At 40.3% G+C, this 23,713-nt stretch overlaps 2 protein-coding genes across 4 annotated transcripts in view; both read left to right on the forward strand.

Moving 5' to 3' along the window:
* Window positions 1–2,693, forward strand: part of LRRC3B (leucine rich repeat containing 3B) — a 46,189-nt gene extending 43,496 nt beyond the window's left edge. For all 3 annotated transcript variants that reach the window (XM_051610084.1, XM_051610083.1, XM_051610085.1), the window contains one exon: window positions 1,436–2,693. In XM_051610084.1, coding sequence (XP_051466044.1) covers window positions 1,599–2,378 — 780 coding nt within the window. In that variant the 5' untranslated portion in view covers window positions 1,436–1,598 and the 3' untranslated portion in view covers window positions 2,379–2,693. The remainder of the gene's footprint in view (window positions 1–1,435) is intronic.
* Window positions 1–23,713, forward strand: part of CMC1 (C-X9-C motif containing 1) — a 957,521-nt gene that overhangs the window by 319,287 nt on the left and 614,521 nt on the right. The window lies entirely within an intron of this gene.

Here is a 23,713-nt window from a genome sequence, read left to right on the forward strand (position 1 = left end):
AGAGCCATAGCAATGAAGCAATCACACATAATGTACATGTTATTGAGGGTTTTTTTGGTTGGTTTGTTTTTGTTTTTCCTGTAGAGTTACTGACGTACTAAGTCTCAGCAAAAAGGCTAAATAAAACTTGAGCTATGGGTTTGAAATACTGCATGACACATCCAATCCATGTTATCGTGATATGCCAGAAACTGCAGTTAGTATGTGAGTTCTGCAGGCAAAAATGGTTACAATGCAATTTCTTCTGTTTTCTGCAGAATCACAAATACCCTCCCTACAGGGATTTTGTTGCTCAGTGGACCACACTGTGGGTTTGGGGTGGGGGGGATGGAGGGAATTAATTTATATGTAAATACAATCTGAAGGCTGCAAATATCAAAGCTGCTACAAAGAGGGAGGGCATGTACATGTGAACAAATGGACCTGTTGTGGTTAGAAAATTCATAGTTTACCGTAACGGGGGGGGAAAATAAATGAGGCTGTCTTTGAAACCCTATAGTCCAGCATTTCAGACTTTGGTGTTCTGTGCTCCAATTAAAGGAGAAAATGGCAAAGCTTCTGGATATTTACTATTTTTAAGCCAGCTTGAGAGGGGAGAAGCAGAAACAATATTTTTCATGTGTTCTTTTAGCAAATTACATGCCATACATAAGATTATTTTTTGTGTTGGTTGTTTTCCTTGAGGTTTATTTGGTTTGGAGGGGATGAGTTTTCAGCAACTGTTACATTTTTTTCCTTTTTCTGGATGTGAAATGAAAAGAAAATTTTCAGGAAAACTGGGAGTAGAAATAACTTCTGTGGGTCTTGCAGCACTGTCTCACAAAATGCTGGGAGATCAAATGCAGGAGAGAAGGAGGAGACAAACAAGGACATTGTGGATGTTAGTGGTGTCTTGCAGAAGCTTTTGGTTTACTTAGTTTTTGTTTCTCAATTATAGCAAAAATATTTCCTTGCTGAAGTACTTTGATTTGGACTTAAAATAGCATAAATTATTTTTGAGATATGTTCACATTAACCACCACAAATTACTCACTTACCTGTCACTGTTGCTAGGGATTCAACTCTTCGCTCCTATTAATGCATCTTCTACTTTAGAAAGGGAAAATGTAATTTAGTTTTATAGCTGTTTTAGAAAAATCTGTAATAAAAAACAAACCAGTGGCTCCTCTAGTAAGTATTAAAGCCCAAACCTCTGCAATTATTGTAATAACTGTAGTCTATCCTCTTAAAAATGTACTGAGGATTTATGTACTAAACTCAGATTAATGCTAATAGGAGTTACCTAAATAAATCCCTCAGTGCACTGATGAGATAATGGATCATTTATTTAGTGTTGCACTTCATGTTGACTTAATTTTATTTATTTTTTCAAATGAAAACAAAATTGGGATTGGACTTCACGGTATAAGGAACTTGTTTCCCTTCCTCTCTGTAGGTGTGCTTCTAAGAAGAGTATTGACTATGAGGAGGCCCACATGTTAGTCAGTTTTCACTAATCCCACCGAAGAAAATGAAGCCGCGTTTCAGCTTTGCCAATCCTTTTCCCACCACTGTTGGCTGAATGAGAAATGGTCGTGTGATTATGCTGACACCCCAGCATGCATTTGGTAGACCTGTGGTTGACTCGTTCCCTCTCCATGTGTCTGCTCTTACAAAGTTTTGTCCTCATGATACTGTGCTTTCATTCTGCCAGTATGTGCCCGAAAGGTTGCCTCTGCTCTCACTCCGGGGGTCTGAATGTCAGCTGTAGCAATGCAAACCTCAAGGAAATACCCAGAGATCTTCCTCCAGAAACAGTCTTACTTTATTTGGACTCCAATCAGATAACGTCTATCCCCAACGAAATTTTTAAGGACTTGCACCAACTGAGAGTCCTCAATTTATCAAAAAATGGGATTGAGTTTATAGATGAACATGCCTTTAAAGGGGTGGCGGAAACCTTGCAGACTCTGGATTTGTCCGACAACCGGATTCAAAGCGTGCACAAGAACGCGTTCAACAACTTAAAGGCCAGAGCCAGAATTGCCAACAATCCCTGGCACTGTGACTGCACTCTGCAGCAGGTGTTGAGGAGCATGGCCTCCAACCACGAGACAGCCAACAACGTCATCTGCAAGACTTCTGTGCTGGATGAACACGCTGGGAGACCATTCCTCAACGCTGCCAACGATGCTGACCTCTGCAACCTTCCCAAAAAGACTACCGATTATGCCATGCTGGTCACCATGTTTGGCTGGTTCACCATGGTGATCTCATATGTGGTTTATTATGTCCGGCAAAATCAGGAGGACGCAAGGAGGCACCTTGAGTACTTGAAATCCCTGCCAAGCAGGCAAAAGAAACCGGATGAAGCTGATGACATTAGCACTGTGGTATAGTATTCTGAATACAGTGACTGCCTTTGTGGTGGAAAATAGATTTGGACAACACTAAAACCAGAGGTTTACTTCTAACCTTCATTGTAAACATAAAGACTTTGGGGTTTTTTTTCTGTTTAACTGAATTATGCCACTTTGGAGCTTTCTGACAGAAAGTTTTGTCTGGGTGGTGTACATTAATTATTTCTCTGGTGGTATCCTAAAGCAAGTGAATTAATATGTAAATGTTAGTTTAGACCCATTCCACTATTTAATAACGAAATTTATTTTTTTAATTTAAAACCAAATAAAAGCTTAAATTTGAACCATGTAAAACAGAGTAATTTATTGATAGAAACTTGTCTGTTGCCAGAGCACACTTGGTTTGATCAGGTAGAAGAGAGGAGTGGTGGCCAAGTGGGCTGTGAGAGGTTGGGAAGCGGAGGGTCCCTGAAGAGCAATTCTCTCCTTAGGGTACCAAGTGAAGAGCTGGTGAATTATAGCCTGGTTTTGGGGCTGCTCACTATGATGGAAGAGGGGCACAGTGCCCCAACTCCAGGTGTAAGGGGCCAAAGCTTGGGCAGGACCTGGAGTGCATTTTAGCAGTCCTTGGGAGGCGCCAAATTGAAGGAGCAGCATTGCAGGACATGGAAGAGAGGTAAGTGGGGGAACATGGTGGGTTTTCATCTTACACCCACTTAATGCCTCCCATGAGCTTCAGGCAGGTATCCCCAGCACTGGGGAGGACAGCAGGAAAGCAAGAGCAAATTTAGTGTACTGTTCAAATTGGAGTATCGCTAGCCATGGAGAAAAAAAAAAGTGAAATAAATATTAAAATACTGGTACGCAACTAAAAGTGGCTTTTTTGTTTTTTTTAGGGTGTCGCCTTTTTTAAAAAGCTGGATGAAATAAGGGGAGTATAGGCTGGGCATATTGTGTTGTGTGTTAGAAAATATTTTTTTATTATTTTATGCATAAATGCTTAGGAAAATGTAAAGCCCATCAGTTAAACTCAGCTTTGAATATGAAATGGATATTTCAAAGCTCTGCTGTCTTTAAAAACATGATGGCTTTCTCATTTCATAGCAAAAGTTTTCAAAGGGAACAAATTCACCAGAATATATTCCTCTTATCCTTTATTACCGTAATAAAATTACATGTGTCTCTGGGTTCCTATAGAACCAATCTAGCTGGCAGGTGGATTTTAAAATTTATAAAATGCTGCTTTGCAAAAACAAATGTTAAAGGACAGCCTTAAAAAAAGTTCAAAAAAAATCCAGCCATATCTCTTGTGAGATTATTGATTATTTTGGTTACAACTGCTTGTTTATTTTATTTTTTTCAGAATATTGTTAAATGAATATCAACATTTTTTTCCAAAGCAGGTGAGAGAACAGGGAAAAAAAAAAAAAAGATACATTTTTTTAAAATGTGCAGAGTCAATATTTTATGTCATCTTTGTGGGCTGAGTCCTGCCTGAGTACCTGTGCTTGAAACCAAGTTGTCTATTGCATTGTTCTAGCTCAGTGAACAGTTTTCAGCATATTAAGAGAATGTTAATGTTCGTAAAGGGCACGGTCTGTCCAAAAAATACCTGCTCTCCAATACTTCTGCCTCCCCTCTTTCCATCTCCCCATTAAGTAAAAAATTTGTTTTCTAAGGAGAGGAGGGTGTTTCTTACACATCCTGCTTAGTTTGTGTTTTATACCTTCCTTTTTTCAAGCTCTGTCTTGCTGAACTTCCAAGCATCACCCCGGCTCCCAAGCTCTGTGTCCTCCTGCAGGAGCCAAAAGCAGTGGGGCTAAATACACCTGAATCTGAAGAGAGGAGGTAAAATGTTGTATTTTACTGGCAATATAACAAACCCTAGTGAACGGGAAGTATAGTGCCTCTCTGTAGGCTGAGCCAAGTTAATTTCTGATAAAATCCTCATCATGTCTCCAAAATGTCCCTCAGGGTAAAATTAGTCTTGTTTCTGTTGCAGTGTTCTCCAAGCGGTGTTTCAGATCCCAGCTCATATGCTACATTTGGGAAAAGCAGGGAGGACTAGCTAAAAGAAAGGACTGAGTCGAGGTACTAATTTAATCAATAATCCAGTGCTGCTTATTCACAACTATGTGCAGGAATTCCTCCACCCAATTTGGACAAAAATACATAAAGAGCAACATTTACAAAAATCTGGACAGTCATAAAACACTTGAAAACATTTCCTGTTTTTTTTAAATTTTATTTCAAGCAGCATTTAAAAAAAAAACCTAACAAAACACGACCTCTCCCCAAAACTAGTTGACAAAACTATAAATAATTTATCTCTTAGTTTTTCTATTTTTCCACTTTATTACTGATCCATAAGACTGGTTCTGGTGCTTGTACAGTTTTTCCCCAGCTGAGTCTCCAACTCTATAATTTTAAATCCTGACCAAAACCAATTTAAACCAAGTTAAACAGTACTCTGTAGAAAGGCTCTGGAGGGATAATTTCATATCAGTTCTCCAAGTCTACTGTTTTTCTTTAATTACTTCCCTATCAAACATCTCTCCTTACAACAGTTTTCCTTTTTTTCTTTTAAAGCCAGTACTGAAATCTCTGTTTAAAATCTGAGAATCAAGGCCATGCTCTTGCAACCAATAGATGCAAACTCGTCAGGCAGAATTTAGCTGACAAGGAAAATGAACTAGATCAGTGTTCCTCAGCTATGTGAACTTGACAGTGCAAGTAATCCTGACAAATATTTGAGCAACATCTCTTTGTTTCATTGAAAAGAAACAGAAAAGAAATACAAGAACCATCAGCGTATGGAGAAACTTGTTTTTCTCGTGTTTACTGCACACATTTCTGTCTGTAGAAAAGCCTACATGCTGCCCTTTGAAGTCAGTGGCATTCAAAAAGGAGTAAAGGGGTATATTTTTAGCTGAGGTACCTTAGTATATAAGTACAATGAGAAGAAATAGATTTTTGCATATTTGCAGGAGCTAGTATGTGACAGAAAATACAGAGGGAAGAGCATAGCGGAGTGCTCCTTAATTTTTTTATTCATTAGGATGCTTCAGGAAAAGTAGGGCTTGGCCTCAATGGGTTAAATGTGATTCGTTTCACTGCCCTGATGTTTACAACTTTTGTTTTAGTGGGTACGATCTACAATGGTGCATTTGGGCTGTGTGTATTTAGGCTTATACTTTATTCTTTTATTCTATACTCAGTTTTATACAGAATTGGATGCAGATATCTTCACCATTTATATGCATTCTGTTTTTAAGTCTCCAGTAACAAGATTCTGCACCACAATTGCCGTAACTTTCAGAGGCTAAGAACAAACAGAAAGTGTGTCATTGCAGGTTCTGGCCTTGCCAGGGATGAAAGAGGAGAATTCTGGTTTACCAAAGAGATGCCATACAGAAAATCCAAAATCCAGTGCAGTGTGTTTCAGTTTGAAAAGGGCAAAGTTTAAGCACTAGGACTACTGGGGCGGGCAGGAGGGGAGAAAGGGAAAGTAAAAGGAACAGCTGGGAGGGTAAAATGCTTGAAGGTAGCATGGAGTCTTGCAGCATGTTTAGATGTGCAGTGAGGTCTCACAGTGAATCTACACTGATTTTAAAAAGAATATCCCTTTACTCCCACAGCTGCAAAAAAGCTAGCATTGCTATGCAAGAGTGAGTGAGTTTTCAGGAGTTAAAAACCTAGCCTTTAAATTGTAGGAGTGAGATCTGAAGAAGGAAAATAGAATAGGGCATAAATTCTGGTGGGGTTTGATGTAAAGCTGTAGTATGGCCAAAACAAATGGGGGGATTTTTTCCTAAGCAAATCAGAAGCAGGAATCCCACCTTTGCAAGGGCCAAGAGCTAATCAGGTACTAAGGGGATGCTGTGGATAGATTGGGCAAATGTTCTGAAAGAAACTAGGCCAGGATGTGAGAAGGGGAAAAATCATCCCATGAATTAGTCACTGAAAGAAGCCAAGATAAGAAGAAATTTTCTGTTTTCCTGAAGGTGGATGGTTACTGAAGTTTCCAAGAAGGTATTCCAGAGATCTCAGAGTGGGCCAGTACAGTGCAACGTTTCTGGCTGATCTGGAAAAGAGAGTGAATAATGAATTGGTAACATTTGTGGATGATAAACAGTTGTTGAGGGCCATCCAATCTACAGCTAACTGTGAAGAAATACAGAAGGTTCTCACATTTCTAAGATAGCAGATGATGATAAAATGAAGGTTGGATTTGGTGTGAATAATTGCAAAGAACTGCAGATGGCACCTCCTTAGCTATGAACACAAGGATATTATCTGAATTGGCTGTAATCAAAGGGAAGAAACATCTTGGAGGCACAGTGGGGAGCTCTTCGATGACAAACACCAGAGATTATTAGGAGAGAAATAGAAAGCTAAATGGTGTAATGGAACAGTGTGATAAACCATGAAATAAAATCTGTGATGAACCCACATCTACAGCATTGCGTTCAGTTCAGACTCCCTTTGTGTCCAAGAAAGCAGATCAGTAGTCTTGAAACTACAGAAGATGTAGAGAAGGGCAATAAGATAATCAAAGGTATGAAGTTGTATCCATAGAAGACATCAAATATCTCCCAGCACGGGGCTGAGATACTAGAAGGTGTAAAAACTGGAGTAGTACACAAAAGGTAAGAGAAGCTTGAGAAGCACTGGTATCTGTTTCTTGCAACAGAATATAGAGCAGTTCTGATTAAAGTTTATTTAAAGTTCTGATTAAAGCAGCAAGTGTTGGGTAGGGTTTTTTTAATATTTTTTTTTAAATGCATTTAAAAGACCAAGTACAGGCTACTGTAGAGAGGAAAACATATTAAAAGATAGGACTCCACAAATCTGTGAAAGTCAAGGTTGGCAGGGGTTATTTAACACTGCTATCATTGGTGTAGATATAATTCTCAAGAAGTAAAGCCCCTGCTCGTCCCTGGAAGCTGGGAAGGTTTCCCTAGGAAGGCTCAGACATCTATGCTTCTCTTGTTCTGAGGTGCTGCTGCAGGTGTTTGTTGAAGAAGGGAAGGGGGAGCTTACTTTTATGGCACCAATGCTCTCGTGTGTCAGGTGGGATGCACATTGTGCTGCACTGCCCACCCTGTGAGGCAGGAGGGGGCATTTATTGTGCAGACAAGGAGGTTTCCCATGCATGGAGTGAGAATGCAGCCCAGGAAGAGCAAAAACACATTGAACTACTGGTGTTTCCTTGCTGTGAATTGCAGCCCTAACTGCTGGACAGGGTCTGGCCAAGCCGTGCCAAGACTGTGTTAACTAAAGGAGTGATTGCTTTTCATTGGGGAAATGTGAAAAATTTATTCCAAGATCTTCCATGACACATTGAGGTACTTTGTAACTACTCTTACAGCTCACCTTGTCGTCTGTCTAAAAAGGATGGGAATTTCCCTATAGATTCTTCATTAAAACAAGGCTAAAGCCTTATCTTTCACAAATCCTTCATCATCTGTCTCTTCACGGGAAAACTGTTGTGATGACTAAATGAAAGTAAGAGTATTTCACAGTGCCACATATGACAGGGAAGTACCCTGATATCTTTAGTTTTGGTTTGCCGGAGTGAGTTAATTTGAGGAATGAAAGCAACCAACAAGTGTTAAAACACGGAGTGCACACACTGTGCCATGGCAACAGATAAAGTAGGTGTTTTGCTGTATGCCAGTACATACATGAGTATGTATGTGTGCACATCATTCATACATTGCTGAAATTCACTCACATTTTCCTGCAGTTAGTCGTGTGCAGGTGTGTGTTGGGTACGTGTACACACACATGTACTCAGATAAAATGGGAACTCCTTTGGATGCTTTCATTTCCCCTGTTTAATTGTGAAACAAGTGGCTTTGTTGCTTTGAAGCCATGAATCATGCTGCTGACCAGCCAAGTACCTTAGCCTTTCACAGTGCCCCCCTGGTCCCAGCACCAGCTGCACATGATGTGAGAGAAAATCGGGTGACACTGGCACAGCTCATCCTCTTTCTGAGATCCTTAGTCAAATCTATCCATTACCATATGAAGCTGTTGCAGACCTTCACAAACAACCTTTTGAGTTCCTTCTGGCTCTCAGAAAGCAATATGATTTTCTAGAAAGAAGAATGAGTGTATGATGTAATGCCTTTTAGCTCAGAAGAAACAGTCCTGCTTGTAACATGTGCAAATGTGGCTGGTGTCCCTGGATCTGTCCTCTGCTTCTGTGCTTGTTAATCAGCAGGTTCTTGGCATGACAGTGTGTTTGGCTGTGTTTTTTCTCCTAGGAGATAGTTGTGCCGCTTGTAGGAGATTTCTTGAGATGGTTGTGAGTCCGAATACAGCTGCTAAATGCAACAAAAGCTCCAGAATGAAAAATGAGATGGTTTTAAGCTTTCCCTGCTAACAGAAACGTGAGAAGCAGTTAAGTGTTTGGGAATTCAAACATCTGCATTATTCTTAATGCTTCTGTGAGGTTTCAAAGGCACGTTGTGAGAATCCTGCTGGTTTGGTGGGGCAGTCTGCAGGCAGATTTCATAAAGAGACAACAATCTCCAAAGCCTGTAAGTGACAGGTTAAAGTGGCCATTGAGGGGGGAAAAAAAGCAAACAAAACATTTCCATATGTTGAACAGTCTGTTTAGATATCTTTGTCCTTCACAATTATTAGTCTTTGCCTCATAATCAAAGAGTTTCTGATCACTAATATGTTCGGGGTTTTATATAGCTCCATTTTAATTAGGAAAAATAGGTCTTTTAAACACATCTGCTCTAACAGTGGAAGTATCTGACCTGACAGTACTAGTATTTGAAGGCAATTGAAATTTAATGTATTAGCTAAACCTCATCTGCACTGAAGTCTGTTTTCATACCTCTCTGGATAGCTGCATAAAAATATTTAGGTATATATTTAAAATTATACATTTTCCTTACATAAGTGTGGCTATGAGCGCTTGCTCTTTCAGATATGCTCTGAAAGTTTTAATTTAAAAAAACAAGGAAAAAATTGGAAAGTGAAAACAGACTCCAGAACTTTCAAGGCATCTTCATAAATCAAAGCTGGACAAAAGGAGAAAAAAAAAAAAAAAAAAATCCCAGCACAACCTATTCGTGTTTCCTTTGAGGATTAGCTTTGTGCTCAACGCTGCATTTCATGGCTTACCAATTTTTTATTTCTGTACCTAAGCCAGATTAACATTCACTTTCAGCAAAGTGTCTGATAAATGGAGTTCTCGGCAACAGAGAATGCTGAGGCGTATCAACTTGGCTGAAAAAAAAATCATGAATGCAGCAAATAAGCTCTCTAGACAGTATTTCTATACTCTGTTAATTAAATTTAGAGGCAAAGGAAAGGAGTTGTTGTTGAATTAAGGTAATGCTAGAGAGATTTCAGATTCTTAAGTTGATACTGGCTTTTATTGTCATAATGGAGCTGTGTAAACGGCAACTAGAATGTATTGAGTTCTGTCCAGAGGCCGCTGAGGAGCAAGTGGAAAGTCTGTGGGTACGAATTAAGGGGCAGGCTGGCATGGGTGATACAGTTATGGGGGTCTATTACAGAGCTTCTGATCAGGACAAGGGAGTTGATGAGGCTTTCTACAGGCAGCTCAAAGCAGCCTTGCAACTACAGGCCTTAGTCCTGATGGGGGATTTTAACTACCCAGATATTTGCTGGAAGGCCTACACAGCCAGCCATTCAAGGTCTAGGAGGTTTCCTCCAATGCATGAATGACAACTTCTTGATACAAATGGTGGACAAACCAACTAGCAGAGAAGTGCTGCTGGATCTTGTGCTCACCAACAAAGAGAGGCTGGCTGAAGCAGCCACTAAGGATGAGCGTTTTGGGGAACACATGCCTGAGGAATGCCACCCTGAGAACAGATTTGCTCGGAGTCCCACCGTAGGGCTGGCAGCCATGCTGTTTTAGGCCATGTGTAGAAGAAGGGAAATTGCTGTTGGGTGTCGAAGCTGGTGAAGGGCCTAGAGAAAAAAATCTTTTGAAGAATGGTTGAAGGAGCTGGGAATGTTTAGTTTGAGGAAGAGGAGGCTGAGAGGAGACCTCATCAGTCTCTACAACTACCTGAAAGGTCATTGTAGAGAGGTTGATGCTGGTCTCCTTTCACAGGTAATCAGCGACAGAACAAGAGGGAATGGCTTCAAGATGCAACAGGGGAGGTTTAGATTGGACATTAGGAAAAAAAAATTCACAGAAAGAGTGGTCAGACACTGGAATAGGCTGCCCAGGGAGGTGGATGTGTTTAAGGGTCCTTTGGATGTGGTGTTGGTGGATATGGTTTAGGGGAGAACTTTGTAGAGTAGGGATGATGGTTGGAGTTGGTGATCCCGAGGGTCTTTTTCAACCTGAATAGTTCAGTGATTCTATGACATCTGTGAACCCTTTTGAAGTTACTTGGTTACAAGTAGTAGCAGACACAGCTCATCTCTTAAAACCACAGGGAGGTTTTGTTTGGTTTTTTGTTTTGTTTTTTTTCCTGACAGGGCACCCTGACATACTGATGAAGCCAAATTGTCTGTGTAAGCCAATTTCATGGCTACTTTTCTACCAAACAACACAAGCTATTTTTACGACATCAAAATCTCCAGTACTATAAACTGAAAAACACCAGCCCAGCCAGTTTGATTTTCAAGAAGGTGTCGACATCACAGCTATACTCAAAATGTTAGAATTTCCCCCCCTTCTTTAGTCTTTTGTTGTTTAATATTACCTTTGTGGTTGAATTACCTTCATAGCTCTTCATAATGAATCTTCAGCAAGCTTGTTTTCATTTATCAAAAACTATTTCCTTTTGCTGTGAATGGTAGACCTCACTGGGAAAAAATGTGCACGGGTGGGCATAGATTTGGTCTTTTGTGATGGTTTTTACAAGATTTGTGAATGGATTAATACACTAGGGTTTTCTACAAAGAAATTTAGATATTATGTTTATACACAAGATTTTTTAAAGAATGGCTGATCAATAAATGAATAAAGTGGAATTTATTGGGTTTTGTTCTGAAGTAGAAGAAGACAGATTTTCTGTTTGGAAGGGCTGGGTAATGTATAAAGGTACTCTTTCAAAAGATATGCTCTGCAGAACCTTGAAATATTTATTTCTCTTCAAAAACTGTGGCAACCCTGAAACTGTAATTGGAAACATCATACTAGATGTAAACTGTAATGCTGAAAAAATATTTTTAGGTAATAAAAGAAAATCAATCTCTATCTTGGGCTCTTACATCCTGATGTAGCAAAATTCCTGGCTGAACTTGAATTTGTGCTTTCTTATTTAGCAGATTTCCTTCCCAAACCCAGGGCTGCACTTTGGGCTGTATGTAAAACAGAAGTTCTGCCATTGCTGTGGGATCAGTTTCTGCAATGAATGTGTTACTGATACAGGGTGAGTTGAGTGACTGTTCTGGCAATTGCTTTTGTACTGAAGGAGTTAATGTGGATTTAACCTCTAAATGATGGCAGCACACACAGCTCTGCAGTGGTGCACCCTCAGACTTCTGGAGTGGCAATGAGGTGCTAGCCTTTCCTTACATTGGTGGCAAACAGCAGTTACAATTGTCTTAACTTTTTATTGTTTGTATGATAAAAGACAGATGGTGTTTGTATTTGGTTGTACATAGACCTCTCTGGAATCTTTTAAGTGGGTGTGTATGAGGACAGGCTTCTTCAGTGTAAAACAAACAAAAAAGTATATTAGTGGGTTGACTTCATGTTATTAGCTTCCAGTAATGGGTCACTGTTCAGCCAGCATCACCCACAATGTTACTTTATAACAAAATTGCTGGAGTCAGCAGGTTTCTGGACAATAACTACCAGTATAGTTTAAATGCTTGTATTCCAGTGTTTTTCCAGAATTGCTGCTCTTCTGCACCATTGTGTCTTCTGTGAGCACCACTGTGGAGGTGAGCAAAAAGTTGTCTTGGAATGAACCAGCTCTGATTTTTTAGACTCTCCTGAGGGGGTGGAGGAAAGGTCTTTCAGGGAAACTAACTCAATTAAAAACATGACAGTACGTAATTGTGGACCTGAGGGGACCTGATACACATTTATGCTTGGCCCCTGCCTTCCTCAGTAAATAGATGCCATACTTAGCACAGCGAACAAATGGTTTGGGTTGAGAAGAGTGAGTCATTCAGAGCTGAGTTGCTTTTCCTGAAAACCCTCAGAAATGCAATGATTAAACAGGCTTTACATTTGGAAAATCCTCCAGGCAAGTCTTTAATCAGCGTCAAAATGCTTTTCCTACTGATGCCAGTAGATTTGTTTTGACACAGCATGGTGATGACTACAGGTATGGCAGTTTTATCTGCTAGAGCCATACGGGTGATGACTGCTCACATTGTGTGAGTACAGTATTAGGTGTCTGATGAGTGTGCTCCTTCTGCTCTAGGGGTTGGGTTGAGCAAAATGGAGAACCAGCTTTTCAGGACAAACTGAGAAGATGCCTGTGAAAGGCACTGCACGGTCTGGCTAAAGATTTGGAGACTGAGCAGATGGCATTCCTCTCTGCAGGCCTGATACAGCTGCTTCTGATTGTCACCGTTTGATTCAACAAACCAGGACACTGATTAATTTTGTTGAAACACTAGATCTCATCTCATGCGGAAAACCACATCAGTTCATGACACATGGACTTCAGCTGTTGCAGCCTCTTGTCCCCATGCATGTGTGTGTGCACTTGAATGGGTGCAGCAACATTTGACTCAGGTAGGTCTTGCTGGTAGGAAAATGAGAATTTATATGCCTTACTTTGTGAGTTAGTGTGTGTACAGATGATGGGCTTGGGCAGCAGCGATATCCCGGAGAAGCTATCCACAGTCTTGTTGGAGAGTGGGAAGGAGAGAGTCAGAGGGTGCTCACCATGGTCAAGTCCTATTCCAGTACTGATATAAAAGGTTTATGGTTATTTTGACTTCTGTTCTCTTACTGGCCTCACACTGGAACCTTATCTGTAAAAAATGAAGGCAGAGTAATTAAATTGTTACTTATCACTGCCATAATGCAGAAGCACTTAATTACTGCATGTTATACGTCATGTCAGAGCTTGCCAAGTTGTTTTAGTCTGGGGCCACTTCCCCAGAGCAAGGAGTCAGCCAAGATCTCAGTGCATCCCTGCCTGCCCATGGGGCACCTGCCTCTGAGCAAAACACACCTTGTTTGCCTGACAGCTTCACTCAGGGGAGGTTTTCTGTGTCCTTCAGTGACAAACTATCCATCTGTCTCTCAGACATTGTGAGTTCCCATGTGTAAGCTTCATTTCCTCTTGGAGAGGAATGGTCAGGCAGAGGGGCAAGGGTGGGAACCTGCTCCCTGTGCTCCCAAGAAGAAACGAGTAGCTGGGGTGGATGAAGGAGGACTTGATTTGAAGAAAGGGGTTACAATAATGCCTGGAAAAGCCACTAAACCTCAGAAACTTGGTAGTCTGTATATGGAAGAGGTCCTGAGCTCTATGTAGAGAGGGAAGCAGGGTGTGGGAGAGGCTGAGGTACGATGACTACCTGGAGAGGGTGCTCTGCATGGGGATATGCATTCATTTGGGCGGCTGCTGGGGAGGGAGAGAGGGATGCAGAGGGAATTCCCCTAAACAGTCACCATGACCCTTGCAACTTATTTTCCATCTTCCATGACACCATCGACGCCTCTCCCTGCTCCAGAGAGGCCATCTGGGAGCAAAGCTGAGCTGAGAGGGAAGGGTGTTAGGATGCTTGTGCATGAAGGGCTCGGTTGCCCAGCCCCACCCAGCCTATCCAGAGGGTTTCACCCTTACCACCTGCAGCCTCTGAGGCCACCATGGCGTGGTGACCTGGGTTGGTAGGAGACATCCCATAGCCATCTCAGATTCTGCTGCTAGGCTGGTTCCCAATTAGTGGGGTGGGGGAGAAAAGGTGCCAACTGCTGTGGTGGCAGTTGAGTTGATCAGCCACTGCCACATTGCCACCCCTCCAAGATTGCCCAGTTCTTGGCTCTTCCCTGCCAAGCCCTCAGGAACTTTGAAGAGGAAAGATATTTTTCTTTTCAGGCAGCAAATTGTAAATAATGTTCATGCTCTTCTCTCCCACAGAAAGGTGTTTAAACCAGCTGTACATGTCTTTCAAAACGCAGGGAAGATGTAGTGAAGAAGGGAGCAGGTTATATAAATCAAGTAGTCCCTTGCATGCTTCTCCCTGCTCTGTCTTTTTAAAAATTCATAAGCTGGAAGATCTCCTACCCTACTCTAATGCCTTCCTGGGTGAAATCCAAAAATGTGGAGGGTCAGATCCTTACCTGCAGTAGTTTAATGTAACTTCATTAAAATCAAAGGAGCTGATCTTGTTTCATAGAATTGTAGAATGGTTTAGATTGGAAGGGACCTTAAAGATCATCTAGTTCCACAGTGAAGGTTCACTTGCCAAAAGCATTTTTAATTGCCAGCATCCTCACCAAGCATAAGGGAAAGAAATCCATGATAATTTGGGAGGGATATTTAGCCCGTCTAGTTTAAAAGTGCTTGTTGTTCCTATTTCAGTTTTGCCTAGGGGTTTCTATCAGAGAAAAAGATACTGATACAAGGGTTTGGGTTGGCACAAGTTTATTTCAGCATTGACTTATGCTGTCAGGGCTCAGTAGATCAAGAAGAATAGCACTCAAATTATTAGAGCTTCAAGGCTTTGTAGATAAGAAAGAGAATCTGAATTATGATCTTCAGTGAATTTTCCAAAAGGTCATATTGTTTCATCAGTGCATAGAAGGACAAGGAGGATCTGCATGAACTCCTCTCCCACCTTAAAGGTAGCAGCACTCCTGGCTTTACGCCTGAAGCCTGGGAAGGCCAGTATGACTTTTGTGGGGTTTTTTGCCTAGAATTAGCCAATACAATATTAAAAATATCATTGCTGCACTGTGAGGGCAGTAAAGCAGGGCTAAGGAAGAGCAGTTTAGTCTAACTAGAAAGTACTAGAGACAGGGGAAGACTTTTTTCTCTGCACTGTTTTTTTGTAAGAGCATGCTAGTATATCACAGACATGGGGGCAGAAGAAGAGAGAAGCCTCTGTCTGTGTTCAAAAGGCCTATTATGACCATGTTAGTTTTGCTATGTATTTATCCTCTGGAAAGTTGATAGTGGAGCAATTAGTCCACCCACTTGGTATATGAACACATACGTGGCAGGGTGAGTGGTATCTTGTGAGTGCAGGATGACATCTAACTGTACCATATTTTCTGGTATTTTGCTCCAATTTTCTTACCCTCCCACCAATTTTTAGCATGTTGCTGTAGCTAAGTCTTCCCTGATTTTTTTTCACATCACATTAATTGTTTGCCAGTGAATAGGTTCTGGTTAGCAAGTTTCTAAAACTGAACTTGTGATACGCTGTACCTCAGGCTGAACAGAAAAATGTTCTTCTGTTGACTCAAAGCATACCTGCCTTCCAGTTTGAAGGTACTCTCCTCACACAACAAGATTTGAAAAAATTAAAAGCCTTTTAAAATACGTCTCAGGCTTTGTCTTAAATTAAAAACTGTACTTTCAAACCAGAGATGAATTACGTATAGTGGTTATAATGCTAGAATTATGTCCCTTGCTTCTCTGAGGAATTTACAGAAAAACAGTTTGCAAACAGGCATTCTGCACTTAAAAATAACCTTTTTCTGCAGGCATATGTAACTTGTTTCAGATACAGTTGCTATCTCTACCTGAGAGACTTATCATTGTCAAGAAATATAGTCAAGTACTGCAAATGCATACCATTGTTGCCTGCTGCCAGCCTCTTCTATGACCTCATCATTCTTACCCATGAGTGGTGTGGGCTGAGAGACCTGTCTGCTGAGGTGCTTGATATCAACAAAGGCTGAGAAACTGCAGATGAAATACAGGAGTGTTACTCACCTTTTAGACAAATATACCTTGGTAAAGGTCACCTGTGAAGGGAAGAAAAGATGTATGGAGGATGCCTCGAAAAGTGTTCCAAAAACAGATGGTTCCATTTTGGTTTTTTTCCACCTTGCTTCCTTTTCACTGTTGAAATTGAAGTCTTACAGGGATGGCAAAATTTTACAGTGACTGGAGAAGCAGCAAAGTGGTGAACTACCACAGCCAAGTGAAATGATGCTCAAGAAGAGACAGGAAAAGGATTTTTTTAACACAGACTACCTCAAACTCTGCTAGCATGTAATTTTTTATTATTTTTTTTCAGTGTCTAATTAACATCGGATAAAAGAGATCCTAAAGTCATTAATAATAATTTTGCTTCTTTATGGAGATGCAAGAACTCAGACATCCTTGATGCATCCTTTATCAAGGCTTGGAAAGTGAAAGACTAAACTCGAGAGCTTTTAGAAAGGTCAAAAGTAAAAGAAAATAATGAACATTTTAGCTTTATTCTCGTCATTTGTCCTTTACCCAAAAGCTGTAATTTAACCACCAAGGAGACAGGGAAGACAAGCTCTACACAAAATATGTATGTTCTCTCATGTCAGCTACGGGGGAAGGAATACTTGGTGTGCAGGTTTTATGTACGCACCTTTATTTATTTCCCAAAGTTTTAGGCTGATCTGTGTTCCAGCTGTAGTAGGACCAGATTTACAAAACTTCAACCAACAGTCTGATTGAGATTTTTATAAATTTGGCCTTAATGAGGAGTCTTTGAGCTGTATTATTCAGACTGTTTTGGAAAGGGAGGGGATTAAAAACATCTTGAACAGCAAGGCTCCTTTAGCATCTTCTTGATGAAGACCCTACATTTAGAAATGCCTGTTTAGGAAGAAGGTAAAATACATAAATCAAAACATCTTTCTTTAAAATCATAAAAACAATTCTCCATTGATTTCCAAAGTGCAGGGCAGCCTGGGGGAGTAAAGGTAAGCCCAGGACTCCATCCTCTGGATCAATACAGAACAATGACAAGCCCCAGTAGGGTCTCAGGGCTGGAGGGTGCTCTGCAGATATGTGCAAATTCAAGCTCTGCAAAGCAATTTTTTTTCCCTGTTTGTGCCAGACACATAATGAGAGGAAGTGTGTTTGGAAAAGGAGTTGCATGTTTTGAGGGCATGGTTTTCTAAATGCAATGTGTTAACTATACTTCTTATCTATGTGGTTCTGAGAACAAGACCTAAAGAACTCCTGTAGAACACATGCAGCTTGCTAATGTCCACTTTTAAAGAAAAGACACCGCTTTTATATGTTTTGTAGGATTGTCTCCAGGGGAAAACTACATATACTTCTGTGACTTGAATAGGGATTAAAGGCTCAGAGTATCTGAATGCTTGGACACTCGTTACAGCTAAAGGTCTTGGTGTCGGACATCATATCCTAACTGAGTATGTATTAATCAGATGGCCAGAAAAGTTTAGCTTTTGAAATACATGACACATTGAAGTGCTTCCAATTTGCTCATTGAATTCAGCATAAAGATCAATTTGTGCATCTGCAAGCTCTTCAAGGGTAGCTGATGACAGAATGGCTTGTTTGCTTATAGGCAAACTTCTGTGGCTTGTTACACAGTGTGTGAGTCTCTGAGTTCTCCTTCCTCTCTTGTTTTACAGTTATCCCAGGAAAGAGGTTGGGAAAACAATAGAAAACCCTAAGAAAGACTAGGATAAGAAATACACTTTGTGGCAGAATTTTAGGATGAAGATAACCTATGTTCTATGCAGTCCCCTAAGGTACCCACCTGTCTAAACTATTTTCCCTCACCTAGTATCTGCTAATGTTAGCAACATTTGCTAAGGTGGTCCACTGCTGGTTACAGGTATGCCATTGAGCAAAGCAAGTGCAAAACCTATATAAAAGGGAATGCAGTATGCTCTTCCAGATCATCTCTATCTACCATGAAAATCCACTAAAGTTCACACAAGGATTTCTGGTTGGTTCATTTTTAATTAATTTTTCAAAGATCGTGCTTCTATCTAAGTCCTGAAGCACATTTGCACTTTCTCTTCTCTGTTACTGTGTCTGTTATAAAAGTGGAAAGGTTCTGCCTTTTCTTAGACTTGTGGATACAGCTAAGAAAAAAAGAAAGGGGTGGGGGGTGGGGGGCAGGGTGGTTGGAGGGGAACCCAATAGACAAGTTCTTGCAAACTGCAGAAACTGCTAAGAAATACTTGCTTGTTTGTTTTTCTCCCAGTTATGTCAGTTGGCCTACAAAAACGTATCAGCTACTCCCACGTAGCTTGCCAGGGGCCTTATATTATGACAGCTAAAACAATGCTGTTGCTGTTAAAATGAATGCAGTGTTTTCAACTTTTGAGAAGAAAAAGTATTCATTATCCTCCGGGTATTGACATCTGCAGAGGAGAACACTGGTTACTAATCAATTGCTTCTTTTAAAAGCCTGTCTCAAAGCATCCCCAACTCCACTGGCCACTTTGCTTAATAATCTTGTTCTAGTCCAATATCAATATTTAAGACAGGGTTTTTTGTCAAAATGGAGAGCACACAGACCAGTAAATATATAATAAGTGGGATTTCAAATAATCCAATTTTAATGTTTTTCACTAAATGGTCAGAAAGAGTTTTCCTATTATTAACCAAAGAAGTTTACACAGATTTGCTAATCAGATCTTGCATTGCAGCAGACTTGGTCTGCAACTTGTATTACTGCAGAGCCACAGGCAGCCCCGTCCCTACTGGGGGAGAAACAAACACACAATGAGGCTTCCCTGGAATTTCTGTGCCACTGCATGAGCCTGAGCACATTTTTCAGGATTGCTTGCAAGGTTAATAGCAGAGTTCCCAGACTCTTGTGCAGGGAAGGCAGAGTATACCCATCTATGTAAGTACAGGCTCATTCTAGAAAAGATTTGAACAAAGTGCTATATTAATAAGATATAATAAAACAAAGGTGGTGAAACAGTGTGTGACTAGTTACATGGTTTCTAAAATGTTTACATGTAAATAAACAGTAGATATATTTTTGCTGCTTATCAGATTTCTTATTAGCACTTTGCACTATCCTGTGGCTTTGCAGTGACAGGTGATGACACATTTGTTGGAGGACAAGGTAGTTCGTTCACAGGTCAGATTAGCACCAGATCAATATTTCAGGCAAAAAGGAAAAAGTTGGTGCCAAGTTTCTGCTTGGCTCCTAAGAGAGATTTCTAAGTCTTTGAGGAGAGCTGGTTCAAAATTACTTGAAAAAAAAAATTACTTTTCTTCTGGAGAACTTCTTGGTGTTTTGCAAACAACTTCTAGTAGTGTTGAAATTTTCCTGTATTTCTTTTTATTTATTTATTCTGTTTGAAAAAACTGTGCATGTTACTTTACTGCTCTGTTGCAAAATTATCTAGTAACCTCGAGGCATATATATTAGTTTTACTTGATTTTCGCCTATTCAGCTGCAAATCAAGCGTAGTGAATCAAAGTTGTTGGCTTAGCTGGTTTAAAATGTGTTGGTTTCCATTTAATACCAATAACTATAATGTTTCCATTACACTTTCTAGCTGTGCTAGTCCTCAAAGAAATAATACACCCATACAGCTTTCATTGATCTTTGGGAAGGCTGGAACACTACTTTGTGAATAAACATATTTTCAAGGCCATTAAAGGTTTCGATTAAGCAGTGTGATTTTTGTACTATCAAATTATTCCTTAGCTTTACTGAAACAGAAAACAGAGCACTTTCTACCATGTCTCATTACTCCATTGTGTTAAAGTACACCATTCTGAAATGGTTCATACAAGGCTGCTCACACACAAATGTGCAAAACAGATGCAATGACCTAGCACTTCATCTGAGGAGCTGGCTCTGCCACTGGGCTTTGTATTTAGCCAACTGTGAGAGCAAAACCACCTCTGGGTGCAATTATCCTGGTGCTGTGTGAAGTCTCAGAGGTCAAATGGTCCTGCTTAAACGGGAAGCAGAGCCTCAGCAGGCTCCAATCTGTGCTGTACTGTGGAAGTTCACAGCACTATACTCAAAAGAGGGGTATCATGCTCAGGCTTTATGACCCTGGCAATGGTAATGCTGAGCTTGGCTTCCTGAAGCACAGCAGCTTCATAAGGAAATGGTCCATTCTCAGCTCCCCAGGAATAAAGTTGCTCCTTCAGTGGAGAGGAACAGTTAAGCTCAATTGCACAAAACATATGTTGCTTGCATAAGATACATTTTGGGTGAAAACTCTGCTTTTAATTATAGACAGTTGCATAAAATGTCAGTGATTAAAGCACAAACTTAGCAGTATTCTTGTCCTGCATAGTACCAGCCAGAAAGCGTGTTTCTCCTCCTGTTTAATCCTCTTGGAGCAGAATTTCTCCCACTTAATGGAAGTATTTTTATTCAAATGAAAAAAAAAAAAAAAATCAGCCAAAGAGAAAAGTAGCATTTCCTCATATATTGTGTGTCTCAAGGTTTGTCAACAGTGACATAGCTCAGGCTGGAATCCAGAACAAGCTGAGCGGGACTGTTTTGAAATAGGGAAAAATGGAGATCCAGTATCTCACTTCAAAACAAGAAAGCTACAATTCAGTTTTAGGTTGTCTGAGGCAATCTTAGCCTTTGGTGTCCTCTCCATAGACTGATGGGGGAAGCCCATCCTTTAAAATCACCAGTTGCCTCTAATAAGTAAAATTCCTTCAGTAATTCTCCAGAGCCTGAGATAATTATATCCAAGGCAAAACTGGCAAGGTTTGAAATCTGATAAGATGTATACCCAGCTGAGCATGTTCCACTTGTTCTGATTTAGCTATTGTCATTCCAAAAATACTGCCACGGAGGAAAATATAAACATGATCCTTTCTTTTTTTAGGATTGTTACCATTTGTATCATAGTTACCAAATGTTTCTTGCCTAACTTGTATTTAAAATTAACCTAGCCTATGCATTGCCTGCCTTTACTGTAAGCATCATATAGTAATCACAGCTCTGTTCACAGAATATGGTCTACTTCAATCTTTAGCTTTGAGTAATGCTTTCTGACAAGTGCTATTTTTGCCACTTCTTCTATAAATATGTAAGTTCTTATTATTCTGCTGTAGTGATTCACTTCTCTACTCATTTGTGTGGCAGTACGTTGAACTACACCAGCTGAGGTTATGGCCTCTACTGAGCTTTTCAGAATGGTTTCTTTTAGTCTCCTCTATTTTTAGGTCAGCTACTGAGTCCACATCACGTTACATGACTGAAGATAGCACCTGTCCTTTTATTTATATCCTCATATTTTCTGAGTTCCTGTTGCTGCTTTTTTTGACCTCCCTTCCATGTGTAACTACATCTCATTATACTATTTCCTGATTTAAACTAGATTACACAATATCTGTGTAGTTTCAATAATTCCTCTGAAAGAACTAATTGAGCAGAAAATGCTAGCAGGAGACCTGTGGGTTTACTCCAGCCAAGGCAAAATCCTCAAGCACAGAAAGAGGATACTTTCCATTTTAAATTAGGTGATTAGTAGTGAGGTCCTATGTTTGAATGCTTTTTGTCTAAAAGGGTATTTACTGGCAATCCAGGTTCTGACTGACTCCAAGAGAGACCCTTAGCACCAGGAGGGGAAAAAAAGAGGCTGCCTCCCCTCCCTAATCTCCAGCTTCTGCATTTCTTGAAGGGTCTGACAGAAGTCATTTGATTGGCCAGGTGGCTGCAAGATAAGCATGACCAGATGCTGAAGGAGCAGGGAAGAGCTACAGATGTGGCTCTGGTCTCTGTCTGCTTGTGACAGAAGTGGGAAGGGAACCAAAGCAGCAACCATCTGACCCTCAAAAAACACTCACTTTGAGTTACCAAGTTTGTACTGTCAAGTGTAATGGCCAAGTGCCAAGGCTCTCCTGTGTGAAGTACCCAATTAATATCTGAAGGAGTATTTGACGGTTTTGGCATGTATTCAGGTTTGTTATCATCAGACCTTTTCTAACCTAGCTTATTATATGTCATATGTAACATTTTTGTGCAGTGTACTTTTTTTCTTTCATTATTATAGTTTATCCTTAAAAACAAGAGTTACTGATATATCTCTGTCAGTGTAAAAACTAGAAACACAAGTGTGGTTGGTTTAAAATGTCTTTCCAATATGATTTATAGAGGTAACTTCATAGGCACAAAGAAACTTAAATTTCAAGAAAGAGAAGCTCTTTGTAAAAGTCTGCTATTATACTAGGATAGGCTGCAGTATATTTTAGGTAATTTCAGGCTATTCAAGCATCAATTCTCCACATCAGTGTTCAGTCTGATTTACCATGATCAAAATAAGGCTATCAGTTTCTGTCTCACTTTACCTATAAAGTGTCAAATCAGTGTGGATTTTGAGCAGAAATTCGAGCTGTGGAAACCTTAACATAACTTCTTGGATCCCACAAGAAGATAAACATCTGATACCCTGGTAAAGAATAGCAATGAAAATAGAATAGAATAGAACAGTAAGCAATCAATAAAACATTTTAGCAGTGATGACTGATGCCTTCTTCCCAAATATGGCACTGATTATGGCACGTTAAAAACATTGTAGGTAGTTACCTATTTCTCAACAACAGTGTCATTTAATTACAATTTTTATTGTGAGAATGCATGTCTAAGATTAAGACTTGAGAGGAAAGCTGGAATGAGTTTTGTGGCAAGGCTAAATGGTTCACACTAAGTTTCTGAAGAAAAGGTGCACTGCTCTCATTTTCCAGTCAGCCTGAATAAAGGCAGCACCTGAAGAACATTTATGTTTGTGGTGTTTTGAGCTCCCATCTCTGGTATTGCTGTTACTGCTGTTAATTACCCACTTGGATTTCTTTCACTTAGCGCAAATTCTTCGCCCTGACTCACTGTAAATTGACTGAGACAAAATCTTTCCTTGTCATCAGCAAATCCAAATTAATATATTTTTTTTAATCATTATGCTTCTTGGCTGACATTCTCTTAGTGAAAGAAAGAAAGGGCTATGTTTAATTAAAACAAGAAAGTGCTGAAGTTGAACAACATTTCAGTCACAGCAATAGTTGAATAACCTGCTTTTTTTTCAGGTTAACATGCCTGCCTTCTCAGCACTATTTACTGCTAATGTAGTGTCAGCCTGTTTTTGCAGCAACAATCTGCCAAAAGCTAAATAATTTGCTATTAGCAGAAAGAAACTTTATATTTGCACCTCATAAATATCTATAATAATTCACTGAGGACTAAATCTTGGGAAACACCAGGCTACTTCTGCCTCACCAAGCTACAGTCACAGCAGTGTGGAAAAACTGGAGGCTGGAGGGATGCCAAAAAGCAGGTGGCAGAGCTGTGCCCCTGTGCCCTAGGCAGCCACCTCCCCCCCTGCAGGTGTTCTGACTGCAGAAGGGCCTGAAACCTCACATTCAATGAGGTGGTGCTTCCTTAACAGACATTATCAGCACCTCATTAGCTACCATACTGCAGGGGACCTGCAGTAATTGCGTGGGTGTTATGAGCGGTGGCAAACATGAGGTAGTTGCTGCCAGCTG

This window comes from Apus apus, chromosome 2 (genome assembly GCF_020740795.1).
Source record: "Apus apus isolate bApuApu2 chromosome 2, bApuApu2.pri.cur, whole genome shotgun sequence".
In the NCBI taxonomy this organism is placed as follows: Eukaryota; Metazoa; Chordata; class Aves; order Apodiformes; family Apodidae; genus Apus; species Apus apus.